Consider the following 13,764-nt stretch of genomic DNA (forward strand, 5'->3'; position numbering starts at 1 on the left):
TAAGTCTTCCCAGCGTAGTCCCTTCTCATTGTCGCTTTTGCGGGTATGTCTGCTCCTTAAATCTCTAGATTAATAGTTCTTCTTAAGACGTAAGAGAATAGAGAATTGATGATTATAGGAAATGAATTGCGTGTTGCGGGGTAGTTTAGCCTTAGGTTTCCTGAATCTGTTGACTTTACAAGAGTGGTGTCTCGTAACCAAATCAAATATCAAACGCTTACTTCTTAGAGACTTTTAATGTTCGATTTTACACGTACATTTGCAAACTCTCTTGTGTCTATTTAGAGCACTCAGTTTCCAATTTACCTCGAAGATCCTTCCTGAGAATCTTTCCTGAAACTGCTTTTGGAATAGTTTCTATGAAAAACACCATCTTGATTCGCTTGTAGTGAACCACCTATATAAACCATCACAAGCATAGATCTAAGACATTGACAGTTTCCATCTGTGTGTTTCGCATTTAAAGACGAAAGTGAATTATTATTACCTGTTTGTTTACATAACTCTTGACATCATCTTCAGTTAACTGAGACCCTTCCGATCTAACTACAAACGCTACTGGAACCTCATCAGCTACTTCGTCCTTCATCCTGCAAATTCAAATATCATTAGAAACAACAATCGCTATAGTTTCGAATTACAAGATTCAGTATTTTTTTTTTTTTTTTTAACTCACCCAACAACTGCTGCATCGTCAATATCAGGATGAGAAATAAGCAATGCTTCAAGCTCAGCCGGAGCCACTTGATAGCCTTTAAATTTGATCAGTTCCTTCAACCGATCAACAATAAAGATCTCATCATCATCATCCACAAACCCAATATCTCCTGTGTGTAACCACCCATCTTTATCAATGGTTCCTGATGTAGCTTCCGGATCATTCAAATAACCTGGTATCGCACCAATATTTTTCTCCCTATCAAAGTATGTTCTCTTAAAACAAAAAAGGACACAACATGAGCATTTGACCGTTTTTTACCTTTCATGAGCTGATCACCTCGGACACAGATCTCACCAGATTTGTTCCGCGGTAAGGATATTCCGGTTATGGTATCGACCACTTTCAACTCGGCGTTTCTGATCACAGTCCCGCACGCACCGGACTTGGTTTTGAAAGGGTTCTTTGCAAACGCTAATGAACTAGACACCGTTCCTGACTCGGTCATTCCGTAACCCTGATATAATGTGTGTAATTTTAAGTCATTCCCAAAATCTAAAAACTACAACATTTGATATTTTCATTATATAATAATAAGATCCCCACTGACGAAGACATGAACGGAGAAACGGCAGTCTTGAAAATGTAATTAAATTAATGTATGACAATGAGGTTCATGAGCATGTGCGATGTTGGCCGTGGTTATTGGATTAAGTCTGGCCGTGGTTATTGGATTAAGTTAAATTATAAAGTATTTGGCAAGAATTGTTAACGTTTTCTTGTCAATTCAATAGTATGTCAAACTACTTAGAGAAATAAACTATAAGATCTATTTGGATGGGTGATTCGTGTAAAGAGGCGAGCAATGAATGTTTCCCCAATAATGGAACTAAATTATATGGACGTTCTTAAATAATTAGCATGTGTGAATTCTTTATTAAAAAGCATTTTATCAATAATTGAATAGTGGAGTATCTTTTAACCAAGAAAGAAGAAAAAGAAAAAAAAGCATTTATCAAAAAGAAATTAAAAACTCATGATATAAGACTAAAGCAGCATAGCCAAGCCTAACCTTAAAGTTAAAGTGGAAAAGGTGTCCTCTAGGCTCTAGGCATTGGGACCGAAGTGAGTTTTTCCACAGACACAACACTATCGTGTGTGTGACCTAAACTCCATTATTGTATTCTGTGATATGGTTTTAAACATTGTTAATGAGATTTCTTTTTTCTTTTCCTTTGGTATAGTCTCATATTGGCACTAATTTCTACTATCATATGTTTTGAATTGACATTCATACTATTCACATGAAAATTTCTACAATTATTAAGTACTTTAGTGAAATCGAACCAACCTTACAGGAAAAAAGCACGTAACTAGAATCCCTTTTTGATTGCTTGAGTTTAGTTGCTTTAGTTAAAAGCATGTTAGATAAATCAAGGCACCTACCTACATTTCAATTATTTTGCTATACCAGTAGCCCCGCATGCAAATTGGACGAAGCACAAACTTAACCATATAGTAGTACTTAGTTTAAACAAATTATGACTCTACTAACTAAACCAAATAAGGTTCTTAATAGTATCAAAGTCTATCAGAAATGGCGAAAAACCAATAATGAATCAACCTTTCTATTTGGTCGTCTCAACGTGGAAGCTATACCTATTGGTTCTTTTAGCTTTTAAGAAAACAAAATATATAATATTGGTGGAATGATTTGGAATACTCTTTCGGCAAAATATAAGTATTAATCGTTTACCTACCACAAGCCACTAAACTCTTAAAAACTAAGTGATCGACTTGTTTACTCAAGATAAGGACAACGATTTGTAATTAATCAATGTCTTGCATAAAATCATGTCTTCATTTCAAAAAGCCAAAATATTGCTGTTTAAATAAGTCAAAATATTGGTACTTTAACATCGCAAATACAAATAAAATATTCGTAAATGTGGTGTCACGTAAGATGCAGACAACGACATAAATAGTTTTAAAGCTTAGATTTGGTGAACCACTAAATTCATTTTTCTTTCATAATTATTTTGGACCACGATATTGTTATTGTATCCCTTACTCAAGTTACTAAACAATTGCGCACAGCGATGAACCTTCACCTACTACTGCTAGTATTTGTACTAACTATCCTCGTATCTCTTACTACATAGATACGAAGATGACAAAACAGTTGACTCTCAAGTACGAGATGAAACATATGTTAGATCCAAATTATACTCACCCAAACATTTTCATCTCAATTCTAGTTATTTTTATTGGATTCTGTACGATTTGACTAGAGTCTATGTGTCCGATTGCATTAAGACTTCTGAAGAAACTAACAAAAGTAATTACGAAATCACAGAGGAAATTAAGGGAATTAGAAACTGACCTGACCAAAAATGGCATTAGGAAACTTAAGGCGCACGGCGTCTTCAAGCTCCTTCTTTAGTGTAGCTGCACCTGATTTCATCATCCGCACCGAGCTCAAGTCATATCTCTCAGTCTCCGGGGACTTAACGAAGGCTAGAACCACCGGGGGAGCCACAGGAACCACCGTGACTTTGTACCTCTGAATTAGCTCCATCACCAGATTCAACTCGAACCTCGGCACAATCAGTAACGCCGCACCGGCCCTCATTGCCGAAAGCATCAACGCGTCGAGAGCGTAAATGTGAAACATTGGGAGAAAACAGAGGATAACGTCATTGGCCGTGTAGTTGAGGTTAGGGTTTTCTCCGTCCACTTTCTGAGCAATGCTCGTAACTAAACCCTTGTGAGTAATCATCACTCCCTTTGGAAGTCCCGTTGTCCCGGAGGAATACGGCATCGCCACCGTGTCTTCCGGCGAGATCTCAGGTTTAGGAAGCTCTGTTTCGTCAGCTTGAGTCAGTTCCGTAAAACTCACGTAACCGTCGCCAGTCGATGAAACCACGTCGTCGTCAACGCAAACGATCACGACGCCGTCGTTTTTGAGGTCAGTTAGTTTATCGACGTAGCATTTCTTCGTGATGATCATCTTCGCGGCAGAGGCTTTCGCCTGTTTTACGATCTCCGGCTGCGTATAGAACGGATTCGCGGTGGTGGAGACGGCTCCGAGGTACGCCACGGCAAGAAAAGACAGAGCAAACTCTAGAGAGTTCGGGAGAAGTAGCATGACGACGTCACCGTGGCGGATCCCGAGCCGATGCATCCCTGCGGCGATCCTCCTTGAATTGGTTTGTACATCGGCGTAGGTCAAGATACGTCCCGTAGCACCGTCGATGAGACAAGTGGAGGTTGAGTCACCGTCTCCGTCGCCGGAGAATTTCTGGAAGACGTAATCGGTGAGAGGGAGGTGGTTAGGGATGAAGATATCAGGAAGCTTAGATCGGAAAATGAAACCATGAGGAGAAGGTTCTTCTTCTTCTTCTTCTTCTTCTTCTTCTTCTTGATCTGTCTTGTTTGTGAGAAAATGCGTTTGTTGCTGGAGCACCATTTGTGTGGAGACTCTAATTCTTCTTCTTTTTTTACTTTGTTTGTGAGAAACTTTCTTTACTAAATGTAACGTATATGCTTATCTTTTTTATTTCCCTTTGAATGGGTTTTTATAATGGTACGTTTTTGGTTTCTTTTGTTTAATCCATTGATAGTGATTTTTTTCCATGATATACGATTTTCTTAATGATTTTGTCTTTAAATGAACTATTGCTACGTAGTTGGTGAGAGTGGGCCAGTTTTTTTTTTTTTTTTTAATTTAACCTTTTTTCATTACAAACAAGTTTACAATTGCCATTATCTAAAATATAAGCATTTTATGTAATAAGAATCGCAAATTTATTTTTAACATTGATTTATTTTAAAGATATATGTAAATTAATCTGATATATCACAATTAAATAGAATTTTCATATTTGAAATGGTTACTATAATTTTGAAAAGAATAATGACAAATTTGAGTTAATTAAAAGTAATGTTTTCTTTCATTATGTTGGGGATAAAATCCATGTATAAAACTCTGCATATAGTATATCATAATTAGACATGTAATATTCATACACTACCTCTGCATAATTAGTAATAATATTTAGTTTTTTTTGGTCAACATATATTCATATGATAAATCAGGATACTCTGCGCATAGACGGTATGTGAGACGCGACATACACGTGACACGTCCATCTTCTTATCATCTTATGGCATATTACGGAAATGTAAACACGCACAACTTATAATGTGCTAAGCAATAGTTCTATATAATATGTAAGTCCTATTATATAGAACTTACATACTTTGTGTAATCAATATATAACATAAATAAAGTAATTTCTTATATATCTTACTAAAAACATTATTTGTCTCCGAAATATTATATATATTTTTCGTATTTTCTACATTTTTTAAATGTTTTTTGACGTTTGACTTTAAAAAATTCTAAAAACAAATTAACAATGAGCAATACCCAAACTCCAATATGAACACTTCATGTAATAAATGTTATAAACCTGACAATAAGTTCTGTACGAAAATTTTATAGTTATAGAGTTGATTGTACGACTTCGTCTTTGACGCATAATCTTTTCTTGGTCAATAATATAAGCATTTTTGTGTGTGTTTGTTTGGTACGTAAGGGATATATAGTATTTTTTTGGTAGGAATTATTGTATCGCTGTTACGGGCAATTTTAAAATACATCAAAAGAAATACAACTATACAATTTACAACAACGGTCAAAAACATAATTATGGAAATTAATTATATATGAAAAAGTGAGGAATGCATACAATATATCTAAGTATAGAGTTTGATATAGCAATGTACATCTTATATAAGAAAAATGCCTTCAACCTTTTAAGCCATCCTTTTGATATCACTCGAGACAAGATAAATTTTACATATTGACTATATATGAAGAGTTGTAGTAACTATTCATAAGCGTGTGAAGCGAATACCGCGTGCTCGAAAACCAAAGAAAACAAGAACTTCAAGCACAAAGTCATAAGTCATTGTAACCAAGTGGTTTAGTTTTGATGGACCCCGGATATGGAAATTGGATGTATAGATTTGACTGAAATAATTTTTGCATTAGACCGGCCGGTTGTAATTAGCTCAAATTACTGTTTGATAATACAAACAGACTAGAATAACCAAAATCTTGTGAGTTGTGATAACACAATTTAGAAGAGGCATGATGGTGCGAGAAGATGCACTTGATGCAATTAAAGTTCAAGGATATGATAGGGATGAAATGGAGGCATCAAAATCTATTGTTGTCAATTTATGGGTTGATAGATGATTTTCTAACAGTTGGGCTTTTATTTCCTTGTAGACAATTCTCAAGATCTAAGATTACAAACATATTTCATGGTGTTGTATTTGCTTTCTAGCTAGTGTTATTATTTTTTAGAGTATAACATAGAGTGATACAGAAAATCTTATTGTATTTTAGATTTATTTTATTTTAGAATAAAAAATAGAAAAATGCATAGGAGGTAATCTAAGTTCTCAATAACTCATACTTCAATAATACTTTGGAACTTTTATATAGACTAGAATAGTACTCGCGTTACGCCGTGAGATTATCTTTTTATTTTACTTTAGTTATATTTTTTTTTGTATTTTGTTTTTTTTTTCCAATTTCATAATATAATATATGTTGTTAGAAATCAAATTTCATAAGTTCTTGATAATTTTAATAGTAATTTTGTTTTTTTTTGTTATTATAATTTATATCATCTTAGGATACTTGAGTTTTTGATTTCATAAATTTATTTTTGGAATATATTTATAATTTTATTACCTTAAGAAATAAGTTTAGAGATTTCAAACCCTTAGTTCTTGATTTGTTTCTTATTTACAAACCCTCTTGAACAAATAGAATTCATGATGCTTTGGTACATAATTTAGGCTATTTTTTGCTTTAAAACTAATGTGATTCTATCATACAAAACATTTGTAAAATATGATATTAATGATGATGGAAATATAAAAGAGATTATAATGATGGAGATCATTTCTTTTTTACAATCGAACACAATGTTTTGTATTTATTTTAGATAATTTTAGTATATTTCAATATTGATGTGCAGTCCAATTAATATTACTTTTGATATCAATGATCTTCAGTCACACTTAATCAGATAAATCAAATTGAATAAATCCCTAGCTCCACCAAATCCCGAATAAGATAGTATAAACGACAACGAAGAAGAAGAAATCGAGCGTTGTTTCTCTTTTTAGTTTTGTCCATGTAAGAGTAAAAAAAACTGATGTGTATTATTATTTTAATTTAATTGGGTATTTATTTTAATTGATGTGTTAGTTTCTGCTTCAATACAAAAGCTGAGGTGTCATGCTCTGGTGAAAAACATACAACTTTTATTGTATTGATTGATTAAAGCAATAATTTCATCAGTATCCTCATCCATTGTTAAAACTTAAAAACATAGACTTTTCAATAATAGGTTTTGTTCAGTGTTGTGGTCCAATACTGTGATATGGAAATTGTATTTCTTTTAGGTTTTGTGAACATAAGACGATAATTATAGAACTGTGATTCTAACGTCTATAAGAAATTATGGTATGTCTAATTAACTAACTAATGGTGCTGGTTAGTGGTTTAAAAGTTCACCTCATATGTTGAAAAGATCGAAGTTTACATCTTTCTATTTTTTACGTAACTATTCACATATTCCAACTATATATATATATATATATATTATTTTTAAATGAAAGATTTGAGAAAAATTTAGAACATAATATAAAACATTTGTTTTTGAACTTCAAAAGTTTACATATGATTTGGACGCATATATTTGACTATTTTATAACAGAACATCACACACCTCTCTCTCTAACTAAGTTTGATTCCCTATTATAAATATGTTATCAAATTATTACTAATAATTTACAATTATGTAAAAATACTCATAATTAGTGTAAAAATGTGTATTTATGTGTGCTTACTTAGAGGGTGGTTTTGGTTTGAGATTTATGAAGATTTTTGAAGAGTTCAACAAATTCATTAAAAGTGAATAAATGAAAGATTGTTAAAGATTGCTAGAGAGTTTTGTTGATTAGTTTTCTAAAATCTTGTAAAGTCCTCCAAACAATCCGTGTATTTTTATGATATTTTCCATGACTTTATTTTGTAAAGAAAGTGTCTAAAATCATGAACCAATAACAGAATAATTGAACTCATTAACAATCCTAGATTCTTTTGTTTTAATTGAATAACACAAAACTTTTAATGACTTTATAAAAGTGTGAATCTAATAACCCAGATTTGTTAAGATTTTAAATGACTTTTTACAAATCACAATCTAATAACATTAAACTTTAACAGAGTTTAACAAAATCTTGATCTAATAACAACAAATTCTACATAACATTTAAAATCTTTAAAACTCTATTCAAATCTCAAACCAATAACCCCCACTTAAGCATCACGTTGGGTCCAAAAAACCACTGAAAAAATAATTTTATTTACTGAGAAAATTGGTTTTTTGTTTAAATTAGAAAAGCTGAGGTGTTAAAAATATATGATAAAGTGTATTAATAAAATGTTTTAATTGGAAGGAAAAGAAACTGATGTGTCAACTCTAGAATTCACCAAAATACTGATGTGTCATATGCTCTGGTGAAAAACCTTCAAGTTTTATTGTATTGATTTGGGATGGGTAATCCTAAAAAAATGTTAAGATATATATATTTTAATATGTTTCCTACTCAAATAAAATATGCTATAATAAACCTATGTATGGGCCATACCCTCAAAAACTGTTAATGTACAGTACTAGTAAAATTTTTGTGTCATAAAATAACTAAATGGAATTATCAATAGATAGATAAATTCGGAATTTGGTGACATTATTCACGTAAAGACTTGCAAAGATAGGAATTACTGAACCGCCAATAGTCAAATACCAAAGACTTTGTTGTCATTTCTCTATCATATATTTTTCAAATTCAATTTTGATTACTCACCGATAGTAAGAGCGACACAGATCTTCACCTAACAGTTAAGAGTACTAACCGGCCGGTGCGGTTTGTTTTAATTTGTATTAGTATACGCAGACAACAAAACTTCAGTAACTTTTTTTTTTTTTTTTAATCTAATTTAAATTATATTAAAAAAAAAATATACTGTTTTACAACTTGTGCATCATGGTTTGAAAAACAAAAGCTGATTAAAGACTACGTAGAAACCATCATTAACAGCGAGACTATAGCCAAACCGTAAAAGCCTCATCGTATCTTCGATCGCCCAAATAACCTATGGCAAGGAGCTGGTCTCTCACTTGTCGATCAATCCACTCAATGATGGTGACAGCTGAATGCGGTGTATCACCATGCCTTATCCCGTTCCTTTCTCGCCAAACAGTATAAGTAACAGCTTGGAAGACATAGCGAATAAGGAAATCCTCGACCAGGGGAAGTTGAGAGTTTGAAATGTACTCCAACAAAGTAGACCAGTCAGTAGTGTACCTTGTGCGAAGCAGACCCTTAGCCAGGGCGGACCACACAATGGAAGTGAAAACACAGGAGAAGAACAAGTGGTCTCTCGTTTCCATGGTGTGTTGACAGAAAACGCAGGAACCTGCAGCTCTGCCATTCTAGGCGATCATACGAGCCCCCGTAGCTAAACGATCAAGAACCGCCAACCACACACAGAAAGAGAACTTTGGAGTAGCATGACCAAACCAAACTCCTCGATGCCACGCAACCGCATTTGATGTTTTGCGAACATGATTCCAAGTATCTCTGGTAATTAACTTGGGCCGAAAAACATCATTCTTACCACGCCAGAGGACTCGATCAACTCTCTGCTGACCTTGTTGCCGAGTCATTCTCATGGCATCCTCAATTACATTGAGATGATCAGCATGGTGTCGACGTCGAGGACGCTGAGCCCATGCCTCTGCGAGTGAACTCCGCCAGGGAATCCCTAGGTCAATAACACGTCTCTCCCCCGCCACATCCGAAAGCATACCCATATCAGACCAGTTGTCAAACCAGAAAGAGATGTGCTCACCAGTTCCCACTTCAACCTTGCAAAACCCCTTAGCCATATTTCTATACTTTAAGAGCTTAGTCCATATCCAAGAACCCAAAGTTGAAGTACTTTTGACCGACCAGAAAGAAGCTCCTTTTAACAAATTTGTGTGTGCCCATTGCACCCAAAGAGACTCAACATTTGAAACCAAACACCAGATCAGCTTTAAACAACAAACAGTATTAGCCTCTTGTAATGACCGCAGCCCAAGACCAACCTCTGTTCGGGGTTTACAAACCTCCTCCCAAGCTACCTTTGCCTTTCGAGAGTTCAGATCAGTCCATGACCAGAGGAAAGCCGAGCACAATGAGTTGATCTCCATAATACATTCCCTAGGCAAGCGATCAGCCCCCATCCAAAAATTGCAAACACTCCAAAGAACAGAGGATATCAAATTGAAACGACCCGCAAAGGAGAGATGACGGACCGTCCAAGAGCCAATTCACTTGTGAAGTTGATCCAACAACGGCAAACAGTCGACATTGGTAAGGCGTTTAGTGACTAACGGGAGTCCCAAATAACGAACCGGGAGAGAACCAACAGAAAACGGGAATCGGTCAGTGTCAAGAGGAGGTGCATTGCCTGCCACATATATTGTGGATTTTTCCATGCTGATTGATAGACCAGACATCTTGGAGAACTGAGTAAAAACTTCGACAATACCATCTATTGACCGTACTTTACCATCAGAAAGCACCATGAGATCATCATCAAAGCTAAGGTGAGTAAGGCCAAGGTTCTGACACCGGGGATGGTAACCAAACAGCTGGTCGCCGGCCGCTTTATCTAGTAGCTTGGAGAGGACATCCATACATATTACAAATAAATACGGTGATAAGGAACACCCCTGACGAAGTCCCCGAGAGCTCTGAAAAAACCCTGCCAACTCACCATTTACCTGAACCGAGAAAGAAGCTGTGGTAACACAGAGCATTATTCAATGAATGAACGTTGGTGGGAACTGCATTGCAGAGAGGACCTTTGAGAGGAAATACCATTGAACTGAGTCAAACGCTTTTGAAATATCTATCTTGATAGCACAACGTCCAGAGAGGGAATCCTTGTGATAGTTCTTAATCGGTTCAGTGGCGAGAAGCACATTCTCAATCAACAAACGGTCCTTGATAAATGCAGACTGATTTGCAGAGACAAATTTAGGCAGGACTCTCTTAAGTCTGTTTGCAATGATCTTCGAAATAACTTTATAGATCACATTACAACAAGAAATGGGACGATAGTCTTTCATTGCCATAGCAGGTACCTTCTTAGGGATTAACGCAAGGATTGTGGAGTTAATACCCTTCGGCAAGAAACCTTTGGCGAAAAATGATTGCACCGCAGGAACGAATTCAGCACCCACCAACTCCCAAGTGGACTTGTAAAACTCTAACGTAAACCCATCAGGTCCAGGAGACTTGTCATTTGGCATGGAGAACATGACCTTTTTAATCTCCTCGCCTGAAACTACACGGGTCAAGGCTTGCTGATCAACTGCAGAACATCGAAAAGGCAAGAGTAGTTCAAGTTCCGTAACCGTGGAACCCTCATACTCCGATGGAATGAGCTGCAAGAACTCACGAAAGTGTCTTTCAGCCTCAGTTTTTATCTCCTCCTCTTTCTTAACCACACTGCTATCAGAGTAGTGGATCTCCTTGATCGTATTTTGTGCTTTCGGAGTCGTAACTGCTCTATGAAAAGCCTTGTTTTTCTTATCACCAATTTTCAACCAGTGCAACTTGGACTATAAGAAATTTCTCCTCCAACCCAACCAAGAAATCCCATGTTTTAAAAGCTGCATTCTCCTCCTCCATGGCCCAAGACGATGGGTTTGTCGAGTTGGCCTGTTGTTTTGCACATAACACATCAAAAGCCTCATTCGTCTTTAACACAAGATTGCCAAGACGACGCTTTGCTAAAGAACGAAGAGCCGGTTTCAGTCCTTTAAGCTTCTTTGAAAACCGAAAGAGAGTGGAAGTTGATAAAAACAGAGGGGAAGTGCTCTGCCAGTAGGAACCAACTAATGGTAGGAACTCCTCCATTTCAGTTAGTAAATTGACAAACTTAAAGGGTTTACGCCTGCGACCATGATCGTTACCCTATCCCTTCCCCATGATCCGGCAATTCAAGTGATCAGAGCATCCCCCAGCTGCAAACTCATTATAAGCCTGCGGATACAACTGTTCCCAAGCTGCATTCACCAACACCCGATCAAGTTTCTTGTGAATTAAGTCATTTTCCCTCTTATTACACCAAGTAAAAAGCGGACCATGAGAGGCCATATCCGACAGGGAACAATGATTAACTACTGCTTGAAAATCCCTCATTCCACCCGTTGTGATCAGGTTATCATCAACCCGGGAGTGTTCCTGCATATCCAACGTTTCGTTAAAATCACCAAACAGGATCCACAACTTATTTCGAAAAATAGGTGAATCATGGTGATCATTAATCTCCTGCCATAAGACTCTCCAAGCCTCCACAGTGTGTAAACCATAAATGAAATGAGCAAAAAAACTCTTCTATTTGAGCCTCAAGCTTCACTGAACAGGTGATCATCTGCTCACTCTTATAAAATGGATCCATCTTCACATTATCCTTCCATAGGACCCATATTCGTCCCCGACTACTACATTCATAATTAGTTAAAACAGACCAGCCAGGAAATAAACGACTCCCCAACCTTGGAGCCTTATGTTCCCGAACCCTAGTCTCTAACAAACAACCAAACTGAAACTGATTTCCCTCCACCCACTGCTTTATAACTGAATGCTTTGAGGACTTATTCAGACCACGAACATTCCAGCAGAAACCTGACATTAATGTCGTAAATGATGCTTCTTACTCTGATCTCTAGAAGGATCCCTAGTAGAAAGAGCAGGAAGAGTTGACCCTTGTGTATTTGCTGTTTTTGTTCCCCGATGCAAATATGTTCTCATAGGAACATCCAACTGTACAACATGTTTGGTAGGTCCAGATTGACTTATGCTAACGTTGTTGCCCTCTGAGCAAGTCGGATTCGCTACTTCCCTTATAGCCTCATCCTGGACCTTCTCAGATTCCTCCAACTTCTCCATGTCCTCCCCCAGAACAGAGTAGGAATTCTTTAAAATGGAAACTGCCACAACCTTCTGTACTTCTTTTGGTTTACCCAGACTAAACCGACCTGACTTCGGTGTGATCCACTCCTCCGTCCCCCTTTCCTCCTCCAAACCCAATAAAGGTTTATCCAAAGTGTTAGTTGTCGGAGCTACAACAACAACCAGTTTCCCCGGATCTTGGTCATTGGCTAAAGTAATGTCCTCCATCACCTTAACAGGGGAAGGCGGCCGAGGTTGCTTCTCAGGAACAACCGATGCATCAGAAGACAAACAGGTTGCTACGACATGACCCCATTTCCTACAGCAAGTGCATCTTGGCGGTAGCTAAGGATAACTATACTGAAAAACTGAATCCAACTCCCCATCCTCCTTTCCTGTGAAAACCTACTCCCGAGGCAAATCTTTAGTCAAATATGCCTCTATCAAGACTTGAGCTTCGTCAAAACTAACGCACGCCTCTGTTTTAGGATGTAGCCGAATAGGTTTCCCTACTGCACTGGAGAGAAACTCCAATCCCTTTTTTGTAAACATTGTAGGAGGAATATTCTTGAGAGTGACCCATAACGGGACCGACCTCATGGCTGGTTGTGCATCCTCAGCAAAAGGAGTCCACTTTGACACAATCATAGGTAGATCTGTTATATTCCACAGTCCACAGTTCAACACCCGATGCTGCATACCCTCATGTCTAATGATATGTTACGGTTTTGACTCACTTTGACCCCGTTTATTTGATAGTTTTGTAGTTGTTTGAGTCCTTTTCAGGTTATAATAAGAGGCTAGGAAGCTAAAAGCAAGGATTGGAACAGCAGGAGCAATCGGAGCAGAAAGGAGTTGAATTGGAGCAGAAAAGCTGATTTTAGACGTAGGAGCACATGCTCCCGATCTCCGAGCACATGCTCCCAACTCTACGGATTCATGACGACAAGTGGCGAGCATCTAGGCGCCGATTCCCTGCCTAATTCCCCTTATTTTAGGCGATC

The 13,764-nt window shown here is 36.8% G+C and overlaps 1 protein-coding gene across 1 annotated transcript; it reads right to left on the minus strand.

Moving 5' to 3' along the window:
• LOC104786287 (4-coumarate--CoA ligase 4) lies at positions 91-4,214 on the minus strand. Its single transcript, XM_010511651.2, has 5 exons — positions 3,042-4,214; positions 980-1,175; positions 677-890; positions 488-590; positions 91-397 (listed from the first exon to the last, which is right to left on the minus strand). Exons 1-5 carry the CDS (start codon positions 4,125-4,127, stop codon positions 278-280), a joined length of 1,719 nt encoding a protein of 572 aa, XP_010509953.1. The 5' UTR covers positions 4,128-4,214; the 3' UTR covers positions 91-277.

The sequence above is a fragment of the Camelina sativa genome, chromosome 1 (assembly GCF_000633955.1).
Source record: "Camelina sativa cultivar DH55 chromosome 1, Cs, whole genome shotgun sequence".
Classification (NCBI taxonomy): domain Eukaryota; kingdom Viridiplantae; phylum Streptophyta; class Magnoliopsida; order Brassicales; family Brassicaceae; genus Camelina; species Camelina sativa.

Excerpts from the sequence above, each read along its gene's own strand:
- LOC104786287 (XM_010511651.2), bottom strand. The coding sequence starts at position 4,127 with ATGGTGCTCCAGCAACAAACGCATTTTCTCACAAACAAGACAGATCAA. Across the intron at positions 891-979 it reads AGGTGATCAGCTCATGAAAG|GTTATTTGAATGATCCGGAA; the intron begins GTAAAAAACGGT and ends GTGCGATACCAG. Across the intron at positions 398-487 it reads AGAGTTATGTAAACAAACAG|GTGGTTCACTACAAGCGAAT; the intron begins GTAATAATAATT and ends TGGTTTATATAG.